The 25,014-nt window shown below is 40.2% G+C and overlaps 5 protein-coding genes across 6 annotated transcripts in view; 3 read left to right on the top strand and 2 right to left on the bottom strand.

Annotated features, from left to right (window-relative positions):
- The window catches only part of LOC104802803 (peroxisomal adenine nucleotide carrier 1-like), a 20,076-nt gene extending 16,648 nt beyond the window's left edge, over positions 1–3,428 (bottom strand). Inside the window, exons 1-3 of the mRNA XM_010526575.1 lie at positions 3,227–3,428; positions 2,191–2,422; positions 1,854–2,000 (exon numbers count right to left, since the gene is read on the bottom strand). Of these exons, the coding sequence (XP_010524877.1) occupies positions 1,854–2,000; positions 2,191–2,422; positions 3,227–3,369 (522 nt within the window). The 5' untranslated portion in view covers positions 3,370–3,428. The remainder of the gene's footprint in view (positions 1–1,853; positions 2,001–2,190; positions 2,423–3,226) is intronic.
- Positions 3,429–5,180: 1,752 nt separating this feature from the next.
- Positions 5,181–10,591, top strand: LOC104802802 (mitochondrial Rho GTPase 1-like). The gene is made up of 16 exons (XM_010526574.2): positions 5,181–5,334; positions 5,745–5,962; positions 6,391–6,523; positions 6,729–6,878; positions 7,172–7,348; positions 7,487–7,741; positions 8,028–8,096; positions 8,184–8,239; positions 8,337–8,418; positions 8,723–8,934; positions 9,100–9,169; positions 9,263–9,375; positions 9,577–9,733; positions 9,824–10,010; positions 10,120–10,224; positions 10,332–10,591. Exons 2-15 carry the CDS (start codon positions 5,751–5,753, stop codon positions 10,191–10,193), a joined length of 1,947 nt encoding a protein of 648 aa, XP_010524876.1. The 5' UTR covers positions 5,181–5,334; positions 5,745–5,750; the 3' UTR covers positions 10,194–10,224; positions 10,332–10,591.
- A 185-nt stretch (positions 10,592–10,776) lies between these two features.
- Positions 10,777–17,057, top strand: LOC104802801 (acyl-CoA-binding domain-containing protein 4). 2 transcript variants are annotated; one of them, XM_010526573.2, is made up of 18 exons: positions 10,777–11,084; positions 11,983–12,053; positions 12,527–12,590; positions 12,678–12,749; positions 12,928–13,119; positions 13,221–13,298; positions 13,496–13,606; positions 13,795–13,861; positions 13,970–14,031; positions 14,260–14,399; positions 14,532–14,658; positions 14,733–14,847; positions 15,020–15,108; positions 15,282–15,365; positions 15,447–15,629; positions 15,864–16,010; positions 16,309–16,368; positions 16,588–17,057. In XM_010526573.2, the coding sequence occupies exons 1-18, from the start codon at positions 10,926–10,928 to the stop codon at positions 16,771–16,773; spliced, it is 2,007 nt and encodes a 668-aa protein (XP_010524875.1). In that variant the 5' UTR covers positions 10,777–10,925; the 3' UTR covers positions 16,774–17,057. The 2 variants fall into 2 exon arrangements, with proteins under 2 accessions (XP_010524875.1, XP_010524874.1); XM_010526572.2 differs by having other exon boundaries at positions 12,925–13,119.
- A 180-nt stretch (positions 17,058–17,237) lies between these two features.
- Positions 17,238–21,538, top strand: LOC104802799. The gene is made up of 3 exons (XM_010526568.1): positions 17,238–17,312; positions 17,415–18,716; positions 19,189–21,538. Exons 2-3 carry the CDS (start codon positions 17,510–17,512, stop codon positions 21,285–21,287), a joined length of 3,306 nt encoding a protein of 1,101 aa, XP_010524870.1. The 5' UTR covers positions 17,238–17,312; positions 17,415–17,509; the 3' UTR covers positions 21,288–21,538.
- Positions 21,539–21,571: 33 nt separating this feature from the next.
- On the bottom strand, positions 21,572–24,912 carry LOC104802800 (putative protease Do-like 14). The gene is made up of 11 exons (XM_010526570.2): positions 24,551–24,912; positions 24,355–24,457; positions 24,073–24,177; positions 23,804–23,986; positions 23,584–23,711; positions 22,929–23,140; positions 22,736–22,817; positions 22,513–22,655; positions 22,255–22,375; positions 21,993–22,085; positions 21,572–21,910 (listed from the first exon to the last, which is right to left on the bottom strand). The coding sequence occupies exons 1-11, from the start codon at positions 24,563–24,565 to the stop codon at positions 21,794–21,796; spliced, it is 1,302 nt and encodes a 433-aa protein (XP_010524872.1). The 5' UTR covers positions 24,566–24,912; the 3' UTR covers positions 21,572–21,793.
- Between the last annotated feature and the right edge of the window lie 102 nt (positions 24,913–25,014).

Below are 25,014 nucleotides of genomic sequence, written 5' to 3'. Positions count from 1 at the left end.
TTTTCTCTGACGGACATTCTCCAGCCAATTTTATTGGCGATTTCTTGTGCGATTTTTTCTCTTCACTTCAAAATGGCTTCGTCTTCATCGTTTTCGGCTTTTCTTTGCGAAGATTTTCAAGTAAAGTTTTTATTATATATCACCGAAAAAGTTAATTGTTTTATCCTCTTTGTTGCGCTTTATCTCAGACCAATCTTTTGCTTCAACGGTGATTCATGTCTTCTTCAGAACCCTTTCAATTTTTTCAATTATTCTTCTTTCGATTTTTTCAGTTAACCGAATGGTTTCATATGGTTAACACTTCATTGTAATCTTGGGAGCCTGATGAATGTCTTTCAAATCATATACAAAAAGAACATGCAAAAATAAAATTAACACTCATTATCAGTTTTGTTTGACCGGTGTGACCAGTTTGACCAGTTTTATAATATTAGTCAAACTCGTCAAACTGGTCACACATTTCAAATGCAATCAGTGTGACTAGTATGACCATTTTGTATGCGGCCAGTGTGACCAGTATGACAAATTACTTCATCATTAGTTTTACTAGTATGACGGTGTGACTACTTCACTAGTATGACCGGTGACAGGTATACCCAGTTTGATAAAACTAGTCAAACTCGTCACACCCTTGAAGTGCGACTAGTGTGACGAGTATGACCACTATGGTAGAAACCAGTGTGACCAGTGTGACGGTGTGACGACTTCACTGGTATGACCATTGATGGGTGTACCTAATTTAATATGACTAGTCAAACGTGTCACACCCTTCAAGTACGACCAGTGTGACGAGTATGACCATTAAGATACTGATAGAGACAAAACTCTCATATGACTTGATTTCAAACCGAAAACCTAATTTTCCTTAACTGTAAAACTCGAATACTATAACTGGTCGTACTTGAAGGGTGTGACACGTTTGACTAGTCATATTAAATTAGGTACACCCATCAATGGTCATACCAGTGAAGTCGTCACACCGTCACACTGGTCACACTGGTTTCTACCATAGTGGTCATACTCGTCACACTAGTCGCACTTCAAGGGTGTGACGAGTTTGACTAGTTTTATCAAACTGGGTATACCTGTCACCGGTCATACTAGTGAAGTAGTCACACCGTCATACTAGTAAAACTAATGATGAAGTAATGTTGTCATACTGGTCACACTGGCCGCATACAAAATGGTCATACTAGTCACACTGATTGCATTTGAAAGGTGTGACCAGTTTGACGAGTTTGACTAATATTATAAAACTGGTCAAACTGGTCACACCGGTCAAACAAAACTGATAATGAGTGTTAATTTTATTTTTGCAGGTTCCTATCAAATTAAAAAAAAAACTAACTTTTTCGGTGAGATATAATGAAAACTTTACTTGAAAATCTTCGCAAATAGAAGCCGAAAACGATGAAGACGAAGCCATTTTGAAGTGAAGAGAAAAAATCGCACAAGAAATCGCCAATAAAATTGGCTGGAGAATGTCCGTTAGAGAAAAATCGTGAAGAAGAGCGTGAAGAAGAGAGGAAGAAGAAACTGAACAGTTTTTTTTAACTTAATAATTTTTTATTTGACAACTACCCACTTTCTCTCTCTCTTTTATCATCTTCATTCAGATTATTACACGTGTAGTTTTTAAAAGGGTAGGATTGTCTTTTTAACGTTTTTCAATTTTTTTTTGAAACCCTAACTGTTCAAGGGTATGTCTTGAAGTCCATGTTACGTTTTAAAGGTATATTTGTAATATCCCGTTTCATCCAGTCAAGTTATTTCAGATAACGGGTAAAGAAAACGATGCAAATTTTCAGTCGAGTGACACAAGTCCAGTTCATGGTTTATTACGAAAATAGTACCTGAATCGCAGGATTCGAGGTCAATAAGAGAGAAATCCCTAGGCCATCAAATGCATCTCCCCAAGTGCCCTCCGTCAGGGTCTTCCAAAGCCCTTCAGATCTTCCAAACTCACTCGTCTGCATCCTCGATGAGGCCGTGTCTAGAGGCTGAACAACGTGACTCGAGGTCATTACTTACACATTGATAAGATAGAACGTAAAAAGCGGAAATTAGTCCCGCATTTGCCATTCCAGCACGAAACTGAAACCTAAAAACCATGTAGAAAAAACGTGATACCAAACTTTTCAAATAGAACAGAGAGTTAATGGGCAAATGGGTACCAGCCCGTGAACGGACCTGGGTGATGATAGAGGTACAAGCCCCGGCAGCAGCAGCAATAAGCAGATTTGCCTTAGTCCCTATCGATTTCGAACCAGTCCTTTCAGTATATAACCTTTTGAAATAGCTATATCCATAGAAATACACAAACTGCGAAATGAAGGACTGCAGATTCTTAGTCCCCAGGCCTTGGTACAGCGACATAACCTGTCCTTTAGCAACTGCTTCCCACAAGACATCCGAGAGGTATCTGACATTGTAACAACAGAACATATAAGAAAACGAGGAGATAAGTAACAGGTCTCGCCTTAGGGCAAGAAACCAAGTTCAAAGTTTCTTCAGGCTTAAGACAAACCAAAAAGACTTGGCTTTACTTATCCAATAAGCTCCCATTACAGTGAATATATATGAGTATACAAGTTTAGACATGGATTCCAAAAACTCATTCAACTGGCAGTAACTGAATCTGATTGAAGAGCATACGCATGCATGGGAACAACATGGACGAAGACACGGCATTGTTACATCACAAAGAAATGAAACATTATAGTAATCTCCAAATTAGGCTAATGCAGAGACTTCAGATACCCAACGGTACTAAATTTCATTAGCGAAGATAACAGAAAGTATACGGCGCCTTTTGTATTGTTGTTGATCAAACAATCAAATGAAACACCATTTGAAATCTCCATCACAAGATCGAAAATTCTCAGCTTACTGTATATTTCTAAGTGCAGCCGCCTTAGTGGAAAATCTCTACTGTTCAAAAAGCCTCAAAATTATTGCTAAAATCACAATGAAAACATAAATTAAAAAAATAATCAGCAGAAACCCAGCTCATCCGGAAGGCCAAAATCCAGGAATCTTTCGTCGTATCAAAGATAATCGTCATCACATAACAAAAACGCATAATTCAAATCCCAAAACGGCGATGATCACAACGTCACAGTCAAGGTGAGAGAAAACGGAACACACCCAGATCAAAATAACACAAAACACGAAAACAAAACTGGGAAAAAAAGCGAATCAAGCGGAGAAAGGGGGGGGGGAACACCTGTACTTCTGCTGACCACGAGCTTGAGCTTCGGCTTGGTACTTGGATTTACACGTATCCAGAGGGTATAAGATTGTCGTGCTCAGAAGCGATCCAATGGCTCCGGATGTCGCCTCCGACAACGATTCCAGATCAACACCCATCTCTCCGATCGACGCAGAGAGAGAGAGGGAGGGAGGGAGGGAGAGGCAACTGAGACGGTATGGGATCAAATACTGTTTCTTCTTGGGATTTAAAACATCCGTGACGGTGTTAGCATTCGCCGTTAGATTTGGGTGTGGCTTATGTGCATTTAGAGAAAAATGGCATAATGTAAATTAATAAAAATAGGAAAATGTCATAAAATGCCTTTTTAATGTAAGTTGCCAACGAATATTTTTTTAATAAATATATATGCATATATATTAGTTAAAAATTAATACTAAAAAAGGTCAAACAATGTCATAAAGTACCTTTTAATGTATGCTGCCAACTGCCAATAAATAATTGTTTTTTATGAAAGCCAATAAATAATTGTTAATATATATGTATATATATATAGGCTAAAAAAAATTAAAACTAAAAAACTCAAAATTTTGCGTTTGTATAAAATATATTCGACTGTATTTGGATTAAATTTTTTTTTGAATTATATATTAAAAAATCGAACTGCAATCTATTTTAGATAGATTGGATTATGTATTTAAAAAATCCAAATAATACCAGTCGTCCTAAGACATTAACAAATAATTCGTAATTTATATAAAATCGTAAATAAAAATTTGGATGCTTATAATATATATATAATCACAACAATAATGTACTTGCGGTGTTTTAAATTTCTCAAGGGGTAAATGAAGAAGACCAGCAACCAAACTCTGACTTAATGAACTCTGGTTATATATGGCATGGCAACGGCATATGCCCTTAACGGCGTCTAGTGTTTCCGTTGGGAGAGTTTGATTTTTTTCCCCTTTACGAGTCAGTTTCCACGTGGCATATTACTCCAAAACGACGTCGTGCATGTGAATCAATGTTCGGCCCGTTGTGTTTTGTAGGCCTAATTTTATAGCTTATTAGAATTTAGTACGCCCAATTTCATAGCCAATGTTTCAAAAGATTGTGAAATTTTGTTAAATTTGATTAAACAATTTGTTCGGTTTGCATTATATTCTATTTGGATACATTTAGATATTATTCGGTTTAGCTTTGATATAATAATTTTAGATTTATGAATTGTTATTTTTTTTTCTGATTTAAGATACAATGCCACGCTTTAAATGTGTATCAGACATTTTATTTATTTAATTGGCACTTGAATATGATTAAGACTTTTAATATTAAATAATAGTAAAAAATATTATGTGAGGCGGATGCAATTTATATCGAAATCGCCTAATACATTTCCTGCTAAATTAATACGTATAAAATACATATATACTATTTCTACGACTGGCCACAAAAATTATTCCAAAGTGGGATTGGATGTTCTAATTATAAACATAAATTAATATCACAACATACCTTACAAAACATAAAGTAAATGAATAAATCAAACCGAAATTTAATATATATATATATAATTTTCTAAAATTTTAAAAATAAAAAATAAATACTTTGCCTTTTAGGTGCTTACTATTGTTCTTGGTATTTTTAAATTTTATTCAAACTCAAGAGATATAGATCGGGACATTAGCGAATTATAAAATGATTATCAATTTAGGTAATTAGAAACTTTTTTTTATTTTCCTATTACGTTGCTAATCAGAAAAGGTAAAAAAAAAAAAAAAAAAACCGGAACCACCCAAACGGTACGTAAATTCAAGTAAACCTCAGCCGTCCGATGGTCCACGCAGACGCGAATCTCACCGTTAAAGGTATGCGTTAAGAAGGTAACACGGAGTCTCTATTTACGGAAATGCCACCGTAAGAATACATGAGTGAAATACACGCGGATACAAAAAAAAAAAAAAAAAAAAAAAAAAGAGGAGCTGCTTCCTTTTCTGGTTTTCTCTACGTTCACAGCGATTGCCACAAGCACCACCATAACACCCTCCCCCCAATCCTAGGGTTTTTGGAGGGTTTTCATCTCCATAGTCGCTTCTGTTTCAAGCTCTTGGGCTGTTTAGGTTAAGGCTTTTTCCCCGTTTCTATATTTATCTTTGATATTTGCTTGAATCAAGGTTTATTTCCTTCTCGCTGTTTAACTGTTTCTGCAGTTGTTCGCTTAGATTTTTTATGATTTGATTTTCTAGTGATTGTATTTCTGGGTTCTTTAATCCGCTAGTCAAGTTGCAGTTTTTCATCCCATGTTGATCAATCTTGTTGTTATGTATGTGTTTTCAGCTCGCTGTATTTCAATCTTGAATTTAAGCTCTAAAATCGAGGAATTTTTTGGATTAGTTATTTCATTTCTATTTTCATGCGAGTCTTCCTGCTCGTACCAGGAGTATCAAATTCATTGAACTAAGAATATATTGGAAATGGAATTCTGGGTATGATGCTCATTTGTCCCTGAAAATGATTGGCGCTCTTGCAGATTCCGATGGCGAAACCCTCAGCTGGAGGGGGTGGCTCACCCGCTTCTGTACGGATTGTCGTGGCTGGTGAAAAGGGTACCGGAAAATCTAGCTTGATTGTCGCTGCTGCCACTGATACTTTCCCTCCCAATGTCCCTCCTGTTCTGCCCGATACCAAGTTGCCGTCTGATTTTTTCCCCGATCGCATTCCCATCACCATTGTTGACACTTCCTCGAGGTATATATCCTGATTTCAACTCTGTCATGATGAAGGCAGGGAAAACCTTTTTCCTGTATCTTTACCCTTTCTATGGAGAGGGTTCTGCGAAGGACACTGTTTTTGTTGTAGCAATGGTGTGGCTATGATATACGGATGTTAACTTGTTTTGCCATATATATAGTCAACTTTCATTTAGGTTTTGGTAACCCTAGAGAACCTAGAAAGTTTACCAGGAATAGAAAAGTAAAAAAAAAATCTTTACTATCCAACGTTGTTTTGCTGAGACTATCTGCAACAGTGTAGAACTGGAACATGGAGTATCCAATATAGATTGTCCATCTTGCTGTTTAAGTGTTTATTGGGTCCCATATAGAGAGGGCTCGAACCCTAAATTGTTTCACAGCTTTTGAAATGTATGATGTGATGTTTTACGTGATTGATGTCAGACCTGAAGATAGGGGAAAGCTTGCTAAAGAACTGAAGCAAGCAGATGCAGTTGTTTTGACATATGCATGCAATCGCCCTGAGACTCTCGATCGGTTGAGTGAATACTGGCTTCCTGAGCTACGGCAATTAGAGGTTAATTTTTCTTTGTTTTGCTGATTGTTTTGATTTTTGTTTATGTACAATTTGTTGCAAGAAGAGGGTGTGTGATTTTTGCTCTTACCTCTTTGATTATATCACTGTCAGTGGTTTTTGTCAGAGGTTCGACAATTATAAGGTTCACAAATGAACTTTTCTTGATTTCTTATTAACATTGGTTTTTTGTCATGTTGGTGAATAGGTGAATGTTCCTGTTATAGTGGCAGGGTGTAAGCTTGACTTGAGAGATGACAAATATCAGGTCAACCTCGAGCAAGTTATGTCTCCAATTATGCAACAATTCCGGGAGATTGAGACTTGTATCGAGTGCTCTGCACAAAAGCTGATCCAGGTTGCCTTTATTCTGGTTATCCCTCATATTGATAATTTGATAGTGGTTGTCTTAGCTAAACATGGAAAATTTAATAATTTTGCATTTCATTTTTTGTCAAGATATTTATTTCTTTAGGCATTTCAAGGAAATTTCTGCCAGAAATCAATTCTCTTTTGTTAATTGGAGTGGACTTTCGACTGAAATGGATGAAAATTAGCCGGTTGGTTGGCTGGCACTAATATTTGAAGAGAATTATATATTGTAGTACAGTTCTGGAGTATCATCCTAATGATGGAATAAAATTCTTGTAGGCCTATGAAGTTTCATACTATGCACAGAAAGCAGTCCTTCACCCCACAGGACCTCTATTTGATCAAGAAACCCAATCGTTAAAACCCCGGTGTGTAAGAGCCTTGAAACGTATATTTATTCTCTGCGACCATGACAGAGATGGTGCTCTCAGTGATGCTGAATTGAATGATTTTCAGGTTCCTCTTATTTTCATTTCTCGCATTTCTTGTGCTTTTGCTGTGCCTTGTTTTTATTTTTGTAAACTGGCTCTGGCTTATTTCTCTCTTTATAGAAGCTTCTTTTCATGTCAAGTGCCTAACAGTTGTTCAAAACAGGTCAAATGCTTCAATGCCCCATTGCAGCCTTCTGAAATTGAAGGCGTTAAGAGGGTTGTGCAAGAAAAATTTCCGGAAGGAGTTAACGACAGAGGGCTGACATTGACTGGTTTCTTGTTTCTACATGCACTTTTTATCGAGAAAGGCCGGCTTGAGACAACCTGGACTGTGCTGAGGAAATTTGGGTATAATAATGACATAAGGCTTGGTGATGAATCGATTCCTTTTTCAGCATTCAAGCGCGCTCCTGATCAGGTATCTTGCATACATAGAATTTAATTTTGACCGCTGCTGCATTGTATTGTTGCTGAACGGTTTCGAGTTTTGAACTCCAGAGATGTGTTCTATACTGAATTTTATTCTAGATTTTTCAGAAACAAGAACATTTTGAACCTGAAACTGCTGGAAAGCACTGAGCTATACAGAAAAAACAAGACATGAAACTCTAATTTTTCCCATATGTTTAGTAGTCGTATTACTTTCCTTCCTTGAAATTCTGCAGTAAATGGGTTATATTAATTCTTTGTTTGATTTTTGTCAGAGTGTTGAGCTGACAAATGTAGCTATTGAATTCCTGAGGGGAATCTATGACTTGTTTGACGGCGATGGTGTAAGTCATCCTTGTCTATACATTTTCAGCTATGTGTTTCAGGTTTCGATAATTCTGAACATGGGATTTGACATTTGTTTTCCCCAGGATAATAACCTAAAAATTCCGGAGATCGAGGATCTATTTTCGACTGCACCTGATATGTACTTTTCCCTTCTCCAGTCAAGGAAGAACATCTAATCGTGATTCTTTTTCTTCGTCATTGCGTTGTAATGTTATGATATGCTTTTTTAATTGTAGTCCTTGGAAGGAAGCTCCTTATGTTGATGCTGCGGAGAAAACCGCCCTTGGAGGACTATCTCTTGATGCTTTCTTGTCACTGGTACTCAATACTCTCTCTTTCACATGTGCATAGATTTGAGGAGACATCTCCCATGCATGCAAATACATATGCTCGTTGTTCTTGCCCTGCTTTTTCTTCAGAAGTGGTTGATTAATGTACCAAGATGGGGTGAATTTCTTTAACTTTGTAACTTTGAGTATAGTTTCTTTTCGTTGGGTATCAATGTTAGGCGAGTTCGGGTTTTATAGTGAGTGGATTTCTTGTACCAGAGTGAGTTTTTTTAAACCATTCGAGGTGTTGCTTTCAAAGTTTCTAATCTTTTGAAATTGACCCGTCTCTGCAGTGGTCACTGATGACTCTTTTAGACCCAGCTCGGAGTGTGGAATATTTGATTTACATTGGGTTCCCATCTGATCCGTCCTCTGCCATCCGTGTTACAAGGAGAAGATGCTTAGATCGCAAGAAGCAACAGTCGGAAAGAACAGTTTTCCAGTTATTCGTCTTTGGACCCGAGAACTCAGGGAAATCTGCATTAATGAACTGTTTTCTTGGAAGGTCTGTCATCTGAGTAGTGAGTTCACATCATCAATCCATGCTTGCACGAACACATACAGAAAAAAATAAAATAAAAACGTTACTCTACACGTTAATACATGCATATATACTTCAGAATTTAGATATGTTTTTATTCTGATCATTCACTCTTTCTCTGGGTTCTAGGTCGTATTCTGACAATCAAGAATCATCTACCAATGACCGCTATGCAGTAAATGTGGTTGCTGAATCCGGGGTATGGCAAATGGTCCAATGGATAAGCAAATTGTATGTTTATATATCGTTTACACCATTAGCTCACTGCTCTATCTATCGGATATGATTGCAGGGGGCAAAAAAAACCCTCGTGCTGCGGGAAATTCCGGAAGATGGAGTTAAAGAACTGCTTTCATCCAAAGAATCATTGGCTGAGTGTGATATAGCAGTCTTTATGTATGACAAGTATGCATCTTCCTTGTTATATGAACTCTGAAAGATGTTAAATTTGAGGCATTTCCCCTCATTCTCAAGATATAAGTAGCTTCTACCCACTGATTTTTCCTCGCTTTTAGACCAATTTGAGCATAACACACTTCAAAGACAATGCTTTAAATTTCTGTTCTGTTTTGTTTTTGCGTTTGCTTTTTTCCCCTTTTTTCTCAGTTCTGACGAGTCGTCGTATAAGAGAACAACTGAGTTGCTAGTGGAAATCGCGACACATGGGGAAGACACCGGCTTTGAGGTCCCTTGCCTCGTGGTTTCTGCAAAAGACGATCGCGACTCATTCTCGATCCACCAGACCGTACAAGAACCCTTCAGGGTACTGCACTGTAATGTTCATATTTCTTTGCTGAAGCCACAACATAACCAGATAAAACTCTTACATATGATGCCTTTCGAGTTATTACAGGTTACACAAGATATGGGTATTGAACCTCCAATACCCGTCAGCTCGAAATTAGGTGATTTTGGTAACTTATTCCGCAAGATCTTAACGGCGGCAGGACATCCCCATTTGGGTATTCCGGAGACTGAAGCAAGGAAAAGCCGTAAACGTTACCGCAGGCTAATCAACCGTTCTCTCACAGTAGTTTCGGGCGAGTTCTCTTCCCGGTTTTTCCCTTTTTAACATCTTGACAGTTTTCCCCCCAAAAATAGACCCGTCCATAACAGATTTGTGCGTTTGTTTTCGTGGGTATTACACAGTTGGGGCTGCGGTTGCGATCCTTGGACTGTCTGCATACCGACTCTACGCAGCAAGAACAAGAACTTCTACCTGAGGATATGTTTCATTTCGTTGTCTCTTTTAAGGTACGGCACTGAACCCACACGAAAGAGAGAAGATACCAGCTTCCTTGTCCTGAATTGTGTTTTAGTTTTTCTGAGTTTCAACTCAAAAACAGTGTTTTTTTTTTCAGGTTCATTCATGGGAGAGGTGTTCTGTCGGGAAAAAAAATAGTCATGGATCCTTAGGAAGAGAACGAAGAGTCGACATGATTTATGAAATTGTTTTGTGCAGCTGCTTTGTTCAAATTCTGTATCCTTTTTAATTCTAGAATTGGGCATTTTCACCCCGTCTATTGAAATTGACTGCATCTGAATTGTAGTCTTTTAGCATGTATCAAAAGTTAAGATCTTTCTCCGTAAATTTATTTAATTTTAGGGTTCTTTAGTAAAATCCTGTTTTATCCCCGGTTCAAACCTCAAGCTAATTCTGCCGGTTTTATTTTTTCAAAGAACATAACCGGTTAAGAACCTGGAATTAATCGGGGGCAAAAACGACATATATAATATATGTGTGAGCGTTGGTCGTGCCGCTATATAAACGCTGCACCCAACAAGCATAATTCATTTAATTAATTAAATAACTATTTTATTTACTGCAACTCCGGAAAAAAAAAAACTTGAATCTCAACAGAAAGGAGAAACGCTCGATTCTGCTCTTCGTCTTCTCCATTTGTCATCGTCGTCGTTGATCTCCGGTCAAATCCGCGGACTAGTGGAGAGAGGAAATGGCTCTGGCGAGGGCGAGCTCTGGCCTCGCTTACCCGGGGAGGTTCTACGCCGCGGCGTCCTACGTCGGTCTCGACGGATCTGATTCGTCGGCCAAACAAGTCAGCTCGAAATTCTCCAATGATACTGCTCTCCTTCTCTACGCGCTTTATCAACAGGTGGAGGATATTCCATTTCTGATATTCTCTCGCAGTTACGAATTTACGAGATCTAGTGGTTGCCTATGCGGATTTTTCGTCGACTTCGCTGATTCGTGCTAGTTTTGTCGAATTGTGATCGAATTTTTTAAATGGGCGCTTATCTTGTCTTTCTTGGCTGGTCTTGGCCAATGTCTCCAGTCCTGTTCGGAATTGTCGAGGATTAGCAGAAATGATACGAGTTCAGGCATTTCGATATGTAGATCCATTATTGACAATTTCGTTGAGCAGTTAAATGTTTGCTTGTGAGGTTGATTATTGATTTGACTGAGGTCGTAGTTGATGACATTAATTGGGCATGCTTCAATTAAGCTAGATCTATACTGAAGCTGTGATTTGATGATAGATGTGAATTTGATACAATGGAAGAAGATTAGCCATTTCACCGTACTGCGCCAGAATACATGGAAGATGAATGGCGCATTTAGGTGATTTTTGTTATGAAAGTGAGTGATATGTTTGGCAGCCATTGTTCTCAGTTAAGATGAGGATCATTTACATAAATGATCCAATCCTCCCTTAGGTCCTGATTGTTATTTTGTTAGGTGGTTTAGTTATGCTCTACTTCATGGAATCCTGTACCGTAAAGAGTTAGTTTTGGGAAAGTCCCGGTTTTGTACATGACTTTATTTTTTCGACTATTAATCTATTTACCTTTACCAAAAACAAAGATGAGGATTGCGGTAGACTATTTTCTGACCCATGGACGCCGAAATTTTAGGTCTATTGCCTGAAAGAATATTTCTTCTCTACCAATTGATTTGACAAAACATTTAGTTTACTTCAAATTATTAGCCCTGTGATCCAAGAGAATCACTCACCAAGGTTTTGCTCATTCTTGGTTTTATAACATGGACAGGCTACTGTAGGACCCTGTAGCGTTCCAAAGCCTAGTACGTGGAATCCAGTAGAGCAAAGCAAATGGAAAAGGTTTGTTTCACTACTGTGTTTCTGCGAATAAAGCATCTGTTGTTCTGTATTTATATATGTATGCGTTGCTGCCTTTTTTCTGTTGAGGGTTGATATGGTTGGATTTGGGTAGAGAAGCATTAGAAGAGGTCTTAGATTTTTTTTTTTTCAATTATCAGTGGTCTAAGTAGGTTGAAATTGTGAGGGCCAAGGTGTCTGAGTCTCTTGATTTGGAGACGAAGTGTATCCTAGATGTAACTTAGACAGAATAAGAGGACTTGTATTTCCTTCCTATGGGAAAAAACTGAAACAGTTACGTAACTATTGATGTGTCTAGAATTTTGATGGCATCTTGAGATGAGATCATTGCAGAGAATTACATAATACCAAAACTATGGGGATATCATATATGGCAGAGTGAACATTTGATATGTCCTTATGAGCTTTCCTGGGAAACGTATATGTTACTATCCTAATGTTTTTTCATATTGTAGTTGGCAGGGGCTGGGAACCATGTCCTCCATTGAGGCAATGCGTCTCTTTGTGAAAATTCTTGAGGTAATCAACGGAGGGGCTTATATTCATTTGTTTTAAGAGTTTATTGGGGCATGGGCTAAGTTCTTTCGCATTCCTCACTTTTAATAGGAAGAAGATCCCGGTTGGTATTCAAGGGCATCTAACTCTGTCATGGAGCCTGCTTTAGATTATCAAATCAATGTGAGTCATGGAGACTAATTCTGAATATTTCTATGGTCCATGTAATAGGAGCAAATGTCAGTTTCTGTTTGTAATACTGTTCTTTTATTGCATTTTTAAACCCGTGCTCAGTTTAAGCATGTCTTTTGTCCAAGAAAAGTATATTAAATGTTTCATTGAAACTCATGTTTTGTAGCAGAACACAAAAGATGAGCCTGTTGTTGAGAATGAAACCTCATGTGTTGAGACAAAGACGATTTCTACTGAGAACGGGCCCTTGGCAGAAACCCAAGATAAAGATGTGGTCTCAGAACACCCAAATACTGTGCCTGTGTATGACCAATGGACTGCGCCGCAAACATCAGGTCAGCGGCCTAAAGCCCGTTATGAGGTAATATAATTTCTATCTCCTTAAAACAATAATAAATGGACCCCTCATACTTGTATCTTCTCTCTTCTAATTCTAAGTCTTGCCTGTTGTACTTCTTTCAGCATGGTGCAGCAGTTATACAAGATAAGATGTATATATATGGTGGAAACCACAATGGACGCTACCTTAGTGATCTTCATGTAAGCAGATTATAGCATTCTTTGTATGACATTAGCTATTGTAATTGTAATATTCCATTTTGTTTTACCTTATGCGAGAATACAGTTGCCTTCTTTGGCTCATCCTTTTTAATTTTACCTTATTCGAGCTATTATGAACCACGTACTCCTGATGACAGTTCCTAAACGTGTTTCTATGATTTGTGTGGCAAATATAGGCTTTAGATTTAAAAAATTGGACTTGGTCAAGAGTTGAAACCAAGGTTGCTACTGAACCACTGGAATCATCGTCCCCAGCTACTCTAACCCCTTGTGCTGGTCATTCTTTGGTTAGTATTTGAACTTTCTTTTTATGTTTGTTTGGTTGAACTTTCTTTTGGGCTTGTGCGAACTGAGAAGAGTTTTGGGCAAAGAAAGTACAGTCACGGCATTCATAAAAACCGCTTGCTGTATTAGTTTGTAGACATGGAATCTAGCAATGTGTTGATGCAAGGGCCTTCTTTGTTTTGTTGTGTAGATATCATGGGACAGCAAGCTTCTATCTATTGGTGGCCATACGAAGGATCCCTCAGAATCCATCCAAGGTACGGGGTTATACACATTTCAGGGCAATTATTTGCAAATATCTTTTAGATATCTTTCTACAATATCAACTAATGCATGTAATTTTTCCGTCTGTTTTCTTATCACAGTGAAGGTTTTTGATCCGGAAACCTCCACCTGGTCAACCTTAAAGACATATGGAAAGCCGCCGGTATAGCTTCTCTTTTCTCATGTCAATCTGTTTGTTGTTCTCCTCCTTTATATGGGAAATGTTCCATGCAACTAGCGAACATGTAAAAAATCTTGGTACAGTCGGAACAAAAGGAGAAGCTACAATATCAACTAATGCATGCAATATATTCTTTCGTATACTGAAAATTGAATACATAGTCTAGTAGTTTAAATTGAATCTATGTTTATCCTTACCTCATGTTTGCAGATTTCACGTGGAGGTCAGTCAGTGACCCTTGTAGGAAAAAGCCTGGTGATATTTGGCGGGCAGGAGGCTAAGAGGTCTCTTCTAAACGATTTGCATATACTTGACCTAGAAACCATGACCTGGGATGAAATAGATGCTGTGTAAGTTTTATGATATTTCTGCACTTTTCTCTACCTGCCCTTTAATATATATCCAGAATACAAAGAGATTTCTAGAATTCCAACTATCCTTCTATATAGCAGTTCGGAGTTTAAATGATGTCAACATTGCAGGGGTGTACCTCCATCTCCGAGATCCGATCATGTTGCCGCAGTGCATGCGGAGCGTTACCTTCTTATATTTGGCGGGGGCTCACATGCAACTTGTTTTAATGACCTGCATGTCCTTGATCTGCAAACTGTAATTTAAGCTTCTCACTTCTCAACTGGTCCACAACGTTCTTTTCCACATTTGACATATTTGTTTACATATAGATGGAGTGGTCACGACCATCGCAACAAGGTGAGACGCCAACTCCACGTGCCGGACATGCTGGTGTGACGATTGGGGAGAGCTGGTTTATTGTTGGTGGTGGTGATAATAAGAGTGGTGTGCACTTATCTTCTCAAATCCTCTTCTTCGGTTTCATTGTATCCTTGCACGTTAATTGCTTTTCCATCCACCACCCTTGGAACTTGTTCTGGAAAAACTTAATATTTGCTTCAAGTTTTTTTTTCTACATGGCGGTTGATAGGGCTGCTTTTGTTTTAATTTCTTACAGGGGTATCGGATACTGTTGTACTTAACATGTCTACTCTTGCTTGGTCAACTGTCACTTCAGTTCAAGGGCGTGTCCCCCTTGCTAGTGAGGTAGTTGAAGGAAAATAGTTGCTTTTGTATTTTATTCTTCTCAATAACTTTGCCTCATCATCGTCATTGTACATGATAGATTTTAAGCTTTTCCCGACCTTGAAATACGCATGTCTCGTGATTTTCTTTTCCTATCTTTCAGAATTTAGAGCAAATTTTATTTTTTGCTACAGGGATTGAGTTTAGTTGTTAGTTCATACAATGGTGAGGATGTACTTGTAGCTTTTGGTGGATACAATGGGCGTTATAACAACGAGGTGAAGACATTTATTTGAACTCGTAGCTATTTTTTCTTTATTTGGCTTTCAATTCTGCTCTTGATCCTTTCTTGTTCTTAGGTTAATGTTCTCAAACCAAGCCACAAATCGACCTTGCAATCAAAGAGTATGGAAGCTCCTGTTCGAGACAGTGTTTCTGCCGTTCATAATGGCACAACCAGAGACATTGAGTCTGAGATCGAGGCGAGCCAAGAAGGCAGAGTACGAGAAATTGTCATGGACAATGTTAATCATGGATCAAAGGTATTATCTTTTCGGATTATCTTTCTGTTTAAGACTCTCATTGCAGATTCTTACCGTTCTATCGAATATAAAGTTGCCTTTTTGTTCCACAACTAAATATGATATAAAGAGATAAAAAAAAAAAAAAATTGGCCTTGTGTGGAATGATGTGATAAAATTTATGGTTACCCTCATCTGTATTATTCCCGTCTTTCTCTTAGTTGTATCCTCCTTGTTTTCGTGGCGGGTGTTCAGGTTCAAGCAAATAACGGAGACACTCTTGAAACCCTCAAAACCGAGAAGGAAGAACTGGAAGCATCTCTCAACAAGGAGAAGTTACAGAGTCTCCAACTAAAGCAAGAGCTAGCAGAAGCAGAGTCGCGAAATACAGACTTGTACAAGGTAATAAATAATATTCACATCTCGGCTCTATTTCTTTTACCTCTCTGAGCATGTTCAATTATCTCCTAGTCATAAGCAACTCTCAAGGTTACAGCTTCGCTTCTACGGGAAAAAAATCAGAAAAACGGTTGATTTTTGCTACTGAATGCTATCAAAAGCATTACTCTGCTAATTTAAGAAGAAGAAAAATGAGGTCTTTGAATTTGTATTCCAAGCACTGAAAAGCAAAAAAGACGTGGGAAGCTCCTCGAGGTTTCGATGGTGTTTCATTGAAGTTTTTGATATTTTCGATTTATAGGAACTTCAATCCGTACGTGGCCAACTTGCGGCGGAGCAATCAAGATGTTTCAAACTAGAGGTAAATTATAACACTATCATTACCTAAGTGTCCTCTTTCTTTTCTCTATAGTCAGTTAATATATGATATGGTAAACCCGATAAGGTCCAAGCTTGTGACGGGGATGAACCGTATGGTACAAAAAGACGCAAGTTTTATGCTATACTATGTTATGGTCTCCATGGATGATGATGGTGGTGATGATGAAAAGAGATTAAGAGACTGTAAATCCTATGGCAGGTTGAGGTGGCAGAGCTAAGGCAAAAGCTGCAGACAATGGAAACGCTGCAGAAGGAACTAGAAATCATGCAGCGTCAAAAGGCGGCCTCGGAACAAGCTGCCGCCATTAACGCCAGGCGACAGAGCTCCGGCGGCGTCTGGGGCTGGCTCTCCGGTGGCCCCCAAGAAATGGTTGATTCCCCTTGAGAAATCACACTCCCCCGTGAGGCATTGACAAAATAAACCCGAAAATCCAATATCCGGACACCATCCACAGGCCGGGTATCCGTTTTTTCGGACAGAAAGAAATCATTATTACATATATCCTTACCAGAGTATGTCAGTGTTTTTTTGTTCATGAGTTTTGTTTTGTTGGTTTCAAGGAAAGAGAGATTCATTTGTAAGCTTTGTAATTTTGTGGATTGCGATGGATGATGGCATGATTGATGATATGGATGTTCCGTTGAGAGAGAGCTCATACACAGATTTTACTGTCTTCTTATTTTTCATATAAATAATCATTTCACTTAAATAACAATATTTATATCTATTTTGTTGGATTGGACTTATTCATTTAAAATGTTGAAATGTACACATTTTTTTTTTATCAAATATATATTTATTTATAATTGAGGATAAGATATCCACTTTTTAATATAAAAAAGAAAGAGGGCGGTCACTCGATCTCGTACTTGCACTCAGCGTTTCGCACGGCTACCGAAACACCCCTCAATCCTCAATCCAAGGTATTTTCTCTCTCCGGATTTTCTCGACAGCCAAACACCCTCCCCCCCTCTTCTGATTCTTTTTCAGTTCTCTCCTCGATTAACCGAATCAGATATTCGCAGGATTTGGACATTGTGTATGCGTCTCCTTTCTCCGCAGTGGTTTCTAGGGTTTTACTCCATTTCTTGAATCGATCCGTACGGCGGTGTTATTAGCGATGGAGGACGATGCGGAGTTGGCGAATAAATCGGTTTCGGCTGAAGAGACCCAGGTGAATCCCGTGGCTTCAGGTGATGCTGGTGCTGGTTCTAGCGCGGAGGGTTCTGGCGAATTGATAGCTACTGATGAGGCTGCAGCTTCATCCATGGATATCGATTCGAAGACTACGGGGAGAGAAGATGATGACGACGGAGCTGCTAGGGTTTCAGACGGTGAAAGATCCGAGGAGGTAAGTCCTGCGGCGTACAAAGGGAGTGAGGATGATGGGAAGAATGATAAGGAGCCTATGTTTTCCGAAATGAAAAGCGAAGATAGAGCTGATAGCCCTATCGAGAGGACAAATCCCAGTCTAGAGGTTAAAAACGAAGTGTCTGATGATCAATCTGGTGAGATTGGCACCGGAGATGCGGAGAATGAGGAACAGATGGATTTACAAGATGAGCAGCGAGGAGATGAATCAAGAAGTTACGCAGTTTCGGATTACAAATCTCTCCTATCTGAGTTTGATGATTATGTAGCCAGTGAGAAAATAGGTACTGGAATTTCAAGGGCATTGAGTTATGGGTTCGAACTGGGCGATCTGGTATGGGGAAAGGTAAAGTCTCATCCTTGGTGGCCTGGTCATATATTCAACGAAGCATTTGCGACGCCCTCTGTTCGTCGCACAAGGAGGATAGGCCATGTCCTGGTTGCTTTCTTCGGGGATAGTAGTTATGGGTGGTTCGATCCTGCCGAGCTTATCCCATTTGAACCACACTTTGCTGAAAAATCGCAGCAAATGAATTCGAAGAACTTTGTGAGGGCTGTCGAGGAAGCTGTGGATGAAGCGAGTAGGCGGTCGGCTCTTGGCTTGACTTGTAAATGTCGAAATCCGTACAATTTTAGGCCTACTAGTGTTCATGGGTACTTTGCAGTAGATGTGCCTGATTACGAAGCCCAGGTGGTTTACTCTGCTGAGCAGATTAAGAATGCTCGGGATAGATTTTTGCCCCTCGAGACACTCTCGTTTGTGAAGCAGTTAGCGTTAGCACCCCAAGAGTGTTTTTCAGACGACATAAACTTTGTCAAGAACAGAGCAGCTGTTTCTGCTTTGCGTAGGGCAGTGTTCGAGGAGTTTGATGAGACATATGCTCAGGCCTTTGGGGCGAAAACTGCACGTCATTCTGTGAATACACAGGAACCGCCTAGTAAAGAACCCCCTCGAGGTATCATTGCTTATTTTGTGATTGTGGCATTGTCTGCTTCTATTCATTATCTCGACTTTGTAAATGGATTTTGTGCAGTTATACTTCTCCATAAACCTTTTTATGTATATGTAATCAGGTTGGTTCTTTGCCTTGGTCTTATTAGAAACATGAGTGACGTTTGAGTCTAGATTGAATCTCGTATTAAGGGATTGAGTATCTACAAGCCTTAAAAATCTTTGATGTCCTTAAAAATCTTTGGCTCTTTTATGCTTATAAATGGATGGCTTGGTTGTAGCTCTCAAGTTGTATTTTTAACATCAGGATGCATGAAAGAAACATCAAATGCCTATGCCATTGAATTCTCGATGCAAAAGGTGGCCTAACTTGAAAAGGTTTTATGCCACTCTATGTTTGAGTATCTACAAGCCTTTGCCTTCTCTATCTGCTTCATTTTTATTTTCTCATACGTATACTTGTATTTGTTTTACAGCTCCCTTGAGTGGCCCACTGGTCATAGCTGAAACTCTGGGTGACATGAAGGTCGCTACAAAGCCTGTGAAAGCTAAGGACGCAACAAAACAAGACAAATATCTTTTTAAACGGAGGGATGAAGTTGGTGATTCAAGGACAGTCCAATTCGGCCAGGTCCAAGCAAGTTCAGGGGCTTCTCAGCTTCAGAGTGCTGATGTATCTGCTTCTGGAGATTATGTGCTGCAGAGACGGGCTCCGGTTCTTCAAACTCCTGTGAAACATGAGCAGGCTGGGGTTGTCAGCACGGATTTTACCTCTTCAAGTGGAGATATGCTCGGTAAAGAATCGTCTGGTTTGAAGCCATGTCCTGCTGATGACAAGGGTTGTGCACGAACATCGTTGGAGACAACCGGGGAGAAAACAGCTCAAATCCCGGGACATGGAGATCTTGAACCTATGGCTGGTCTTAAGCAAGTTGAGACTGGAGCACACTCTAGATCAGATGAAGTTTCTGTTCAACCTGCTACTGATTCTCCTTCAGGTTCCAGTTTACGTAAATCACCATTCGAGGGGAAAAGTTCTGGTGGTGGTGTGATCAAGAAGGTCAAAGTTCTGAAACGGTCTTTAGGAGAAATGGGTTCTGAGAATGCTTCTCCTGAGCTGAAGAAGAAAAAGAAAAAGAAGAAAGAGCCCGGGTCGGGAACAAACTTTGAACATGCAGAAAAGAGGAAGCCCTTGTCTTCTGGTGAAGGTCTGGCCAAGAAATCTTCCCAACTTGGATCAGCACAGAGAGAGGACAAGGCAAACCATCTGAAGAGAGACTCCAATAAGGTAAACATGAGAAAGACCGATCTAGAGGTACCACAGCTCTTGGTTCATTTACATGCTCTTGCCATTGACCCTTTCTCCGGGTCCTCAGACAGAGGTTCTTTTGGAGCTGTGAGGCAGTTCTTACTTCAGTTCCGTTCACTTACTTACCAGAAAAGCTTGGCTTCATCTCCTCCCTCTGAAGCTGCTGATAATGCGAAAGAAATAAACCCCTTGAAACCTGCAAAGATTATGAACAGAACTGGTGATCCGTCAAAAACAGGGAAAAAGCGTCTCTCATCCGATCGTCAAGAAGAAATCATATCGGCCAAGAAGCTGAAGAAGACTAATCTGTCAAAGGAACAAACGGGCCTAAATCCAGCACCTGCAAAATCAATAAGAGAGCAGCAACCTGGTTCGGCACCTACCAGCCAGGCGAAAACTGCCAAAGCCCAACCAGCCAAGAAGGCGGCTCCACCACCAGCAAAGGTGGTCGAGCCAACGATGCTGGTCATGAAGTTTCCCCCAGGCACGTCTCTTCCTTCAGCTGCCCAGCTAAAGGCAAGGTTCGGCCGTTTCGGGCTGTTGGACCAGTCAGCCATCAGAGTCTTCTGGAAATCCTCAACCTGCCGAGTCGTCTTTCTGTACAGAGCCGATGCACAGACTGCCTTCAAATACGCAACGGGAAACAATTCCCTCTTTGGCAACGTGAACGTGAGGTTCTTTCTCCGTGATGTGGAAGCTCCTGCCGCCGAGCCGCTCGAACCACAGAAGGGCAAGGCGGATGAACCGAACAGGGAACCACAGAAGGAATGGGCAGGACAAGCGCCACCCATCATTCACCAACCAATTCTGCCTCCACCGACCACCCAGCTGAAGTCATGCCTGAAGAAACCAGGCGATGACAACCGTGGAACTGCCAGAGTGAAATTCGTGTTGGGTGGGGAAGAACACACTAGTAGAAACAATGCCTTCAACGACGGACCTTCATCATCATCATCGTCTGTAGCAATGGAATTTGTTAGTAAGAACTTTCAAAACGTTGTTCCTCCACTTCCTGCTTCAACATTGCCACCCATTCTTCCTCTCCCTCCCCAATATGCAAAACGGCCACCCCTGGTTAATAGTACCATGGACCATGTGAACCCACCTGCTCAGCCACCACCTCGCAGAAATTTTCACGGGCCGAGCCATCCGGTGGGTGTGGCCGAGGATATCTCACAGCAGATGATGAGCCTCTTATCAAGGTGCAACGACGTGGTGGCCAACGTTACTGGCTTGTTGGGCTACGTCCCCTACCATCCCTTGTGAGCCAGACAACAGAGTGGGGGATCGCTGAAACGGGTCCGAGAGTTCCATCAAATTCCATGAGAGAAAAGACGTTGGCAATGTGTCTCTCTCCAAACATGGCTCTCTCTTGTATGTGTGTATTGAAGTTGGTTGCGAATCTCTCCCCAAAAGGCCATCATGCTTTTTGTTAGATAGTAAAAAGAAAATGTTGACATTTCATATACACTCGTTTTCGATTTTTAGTTCATATGATGATGGATGGACCATGCTTATGTTGATTTGGCGGAAAGCCGAAACAGAGGACATCGTTTATTCGCTTTCCATGAAATAAGTTGATGTGGTTGCTATTACATACACTACATGCATATTTTGTATTTGGGAACAGTGTTCTCTAATTTTGTATTTGATCCGGAGAAACCCAAGCTATCTTTGTACATTGGAAAAACATGAATTTTCAATTTCCACTTATTAGCTCTGCGCCTCTTGAGACTTGAACCATTCCTTCTGCAACAAAGATGGGTTTCGCATCACATGTCTGGATTCGCTTCCTCAGGAATGACTGTCAGTGTCACCAGAGTGTTGTTCGATCTTTTGACCACTGCCTTCATCGGTTTCCCAATCCTATCATCCAATATCTCGATGATCTGCAACCACAGGTTCACATTCAAATCATCCTAAGCTTTAATTGCACAAACTCACTGGAGAGAGAGAGAGAGAGAGACGTGCCTCTTTGATGGTTTCCACTGGCTTTCCATCAAATTGAACAACAACGTCGCCTGGTCTGAATCCAGCTCTATCCGCTGGAGATCCAGGAGATGCCTACAACACCACATTCAGACAGATCTTTCATGAACATGCCACAGTAGAGTGGGATGCGGTCACCGATGTGACTAAGAGCCAAAAAACGATAAACAAAAATTAGGATCGCATGGTCAATAAACAATTTCCATCTTCTTGATGAAGAAGACGGATGGGCAGTGAAACTCACCATGGAGATGAGAATACCTCTGTTGACATCAGGGAATGTGGGGTCTCGTTCTTTGAGCTGAGCAACAATCATGTCATTGAGCTCAAGCATTTTCAACCCAAGCCATGGACGAACCACTCTCCTGCAAGGCATTGTTTCTATATCACTAAATCACACCCTTCAGACAGCGGTAAAATCAAGCATTACTGATACAAATAAAAGCATAGATTTGGTTCACATCTCTTAAGAAATGAGTTTAGTGCAAGGTTGAGAGTATACCCCCTCTTCTTGAAATGCTCGATGATTTTGGAAACCGAGTCAATTGGCACTGAAAACCCAAGTCCATCTGCAGCTAAGACTTTCATGATGTTAACACCGACGACCTCTCCATCCATATTTACAAGAGGCCCACCCGAGTTTCCCTATCACACAGCACAGGCAAAGAATAAATGAGTATCTACATAACGAGATTTTTATCTGCAGAGAGAGAGAAAGAGGTTACCGCATTGATCGCACAATCTGTTTGCAGATATTCTCTGCGTGTGCCTCCTAAACCCAAATCACTGCTTTTGCGATCAACACAACTGACCATAAAAGTAAAATGTAAACTGTAAACAATCCAGAATACAGGTGAGTTTGAAACCCATCAAATCAAAGCTGGGCAATTTTTCCCTCAAGTAAATGCAGTTTTTTACCTGACAATACCAGCAGTTATTGTGTTCTGTAGAGAAAGAGGACAACCTACAGATATTACCCAGTCCCCAGGACGAAGCTTGCTCGAAGAACCAAGTTTGGCAGTCGGCAGGGGAGTCTTTGACTTAATCTTCACTAATGCTATGTCAGATTGTAAATCAGCATTAACAACCATACCTTCAAACATCCGACCATCCTGCAAAGTTACATCAACCTACAACGCAACACAGGAGGAATTAACACAATTATTCCACAGCATACATTTATACTCAAGACTAAAAGTCCATCTAGAAGGAAGAGTCCCAGATAAATCGTTTGACACCAGTAAAAGTCAATCATGCAGCCAGCAGAATCCTGTTTTGATACAATTTTTTCATCCTATATAATTAGTCAACGTGATCCTGAAATTAAAAAGGCCACTCAAGATCATTAACAAGATTGACTGAGCCAGACCTACATATTTCTTAGAAAAAGATGACTTTTAGCAACTTTTCATGGTAATGATATCGTTCAAATAAACTAGGACAAGCACAAGGGACCATATGCCAGAATTTATCAACAGTATTTTATGACTGAGATAATACACAATGCAAGAGGAGATCTTTACTCAATGCCCAATTATTTTAGGCAAGATTATCCATTATCTTTTGTGCTTACCCTCCCTTTTGTCGATTGACGTATGCCCTGAAAATCAACCACAACATGAGCACAGGTCAATATCGTGCCATCAGCGTCAATGATAGTCCCAGATCCAATACTCTTCCCAGAAGTGAGCCCATAAAAACCTGCAAAACTCAAACCACCAAACAACACAGTTGGCAATACACCGAACTACAGCAGTAGAATAGATGACATCCAGAGACAAGCAAAGAGGTACCCTGTGGAACCGACAGATTCACAACTGCTGGTCCAACCCTTGCAGCTGCATTGGCGATGGTATCTCGGCCCAAACATCCAGGACAAGGATTTGGACTATCAACAGGTTCAACAGGAACCCTATTCTCATCATCTGCAGCAGGTGATTGAGGACTGTCTCTAGAAGAAAATGCAAAGAGATTTCCTGCACAATAAGACCATCAGAAAAAGGAACCAATATCTGCAATTCAAAAGTGAGATTAAGACAATCAGATAAATAAACATACGTACCAAACAACCATTGATCCGGGCGATGAATCAGGTCCTGTGTAATCGGCCAAGGTTGCCGCAGGGATTCCCAAACAGGTGCAGGAAAAGACAGCGAGAATCTCGTTTCTAGAATACATGTAACTTAAAAATTAGCCATACAAACCAAACAACCATAGAAAGAAGAAATTCGCCAGGAAGTTCACATAACGGAAGAACTCCTACATTTCCGTATATTTACCCGGAAAAATCCAAAGCAAGCGAATTTACTGAATTCGTAAATGAGACTGAGAAATCGTATCTTACTTGCATCGGAACTGTTGTTAGCATAGAAAAGACCGGAAGTAGCTGCAGCAACAGCAATGGTTCGGGAAAGCGAGCTTCTGTCGGTAGAGGAGATAGCTCTTCTCTGCAAAAAAAAAATATATATATCAGAAAACGTAGAAAATTGATCCAGGAGCTCGAAACGTACCGATCGAGAAACAAGAGACAAACATCGAACCAGGAAATTGTACATCGCAAATCAAAAGCTGGATCCGAGAACGCGTCGTCTTCGTTCGGAAAGTAGGAAAGATTTCTCGTTTGATCCTAAACCTCCCGGAGTAAAACCCCAGCAGCAGTTTGCAGATTCGGGCGCCAAGACACGCGCTTTAAATGGGCCTAAAACCAGGCCCAATAAAGATAGAGCCCAATAAATGATGAAGGAACTGAAGCCCGCGTAAAACGACGTCGTGTCAGTTATGTAGTTATCCGTACGGGCACGTCGACCCTGCCTACGAATCTTCACCGTCGAAATTTTACTCGTGCAAATATCAGCCGTCGGATTAGTTTGGGTTAGTTAGCGAACAGAATCCGAACGCTTGTTGTGTTCGCGCGAGTGCATGTAAAATGACAAACGGGCACAGTTGTAACGCTGTGGACGTTACTGAACGATACGTAACTAATGGGGCAATTTTGTAAAATGAG

This window comes from Tarenaya hassleriana, unplaced genomic scaffold, assembly GCF_000463585.1.
Source record: "Tarenaya hassleriana unplaced genomic scaffold, ASM46358v1 Cleome8, whole genome shotgun sequence".
NCBI lineage: Eukaryota > Viridiplantae > Streptophyta > Magnoliopsida > Brassicales > Cleomaceae > Tarenaya > Tarenaya hassleriana.
Note: the sequence above shows the minus strand (reverse complement) of the source record. Positions and strands in the feature narration are given on the sequence as shown.

What these genes read in the sequence shown, in the direction of transcription:
- LOC104802802 (XM_010526574.2), top strand. Translation starts at nt 5,751, where the DNA reads ATGGCGAAACCCTCAGCTGGAGGGGGTGGCTCACCCGCTTCTGTACGG. An exon ending in CTGCACAAAAGCTGATCCAG is followed by an intron (nt 6,879 to 7,171) that starts GTTGCCTTTATT and finishes AAATTCTTGTAG; the next exon opens with GCCTATGAAGTTTCATACTA. An exon ending in TTTTCGACTGCACCTGATAT is followed by an intron (nt 8,240 to 8,336) that starts GTACTTTTCCCT and finishes TTTTAATTGTAG; the next exon opens with TCCTTGGAAGGAAGCTCCTT.
- LOC104802799 (XM_010526568.1), top strand. Translation starts at nt 17,510, where the DNA reads ATGGAGGACGATGCGGAGTTGGCGAATAAATCGGTTTCGGCTGAAGAG. An exon ending in TAGTAAAGAACCCCCTCGAG is followed by an intron (nt 18,717 to 19,188) that starts GTATCATTGCTT and finishes TTTGTTTTACAG; the next exon opens with CTCCCTTGAGTGGCCCACTG.
- LOC104802800 (XM_010526570.2), bottom strand. An exon ending in ATAACTGCTGGTATTGTCAG is followed by an intron (nt 22,818 to 22,928) that starts GTAAAAAACTGC and finishes TTTTATGGTCAG; the next exon opens with TTGTGTTGATCGCAAAAGCA. An exon ending in GAGCATTTCAAGAAGAGGGG is followed by an intron (nt 22,376 to 22,512) that starts GTATACTCTCAA and finishes AATGCCTTGCAG; the next exon opens with GAGAGTGGTTCGTCCATGGC.
- LOC104802801 (XM_010526572.2), top strand. Translation starts at nt 10,926, where the DNA reads ATGGCTCTGGCGAGGGCGAGCTCTGGCCTCGCTTACCCGGGGAGGTTC. An exon ending in CTTGTGCTGGTCATTCTTTG is followed by an intron (nt 13,607 to 13,794) that starts GTTAGTATTTGA and finishes TTTGTTGTGTAG; the next exon opens with ATATCATGGGACAGCAAGCT. An exon ending in CAAGATGTTTCAAACTAGAG is followed by an intron (nt 16,369 to 16,587) that starts GTAAATTATAAC and finishes ATCCTATGGCAG; the next exon opens with GTTGAGGTGGCAGAGCTAAG.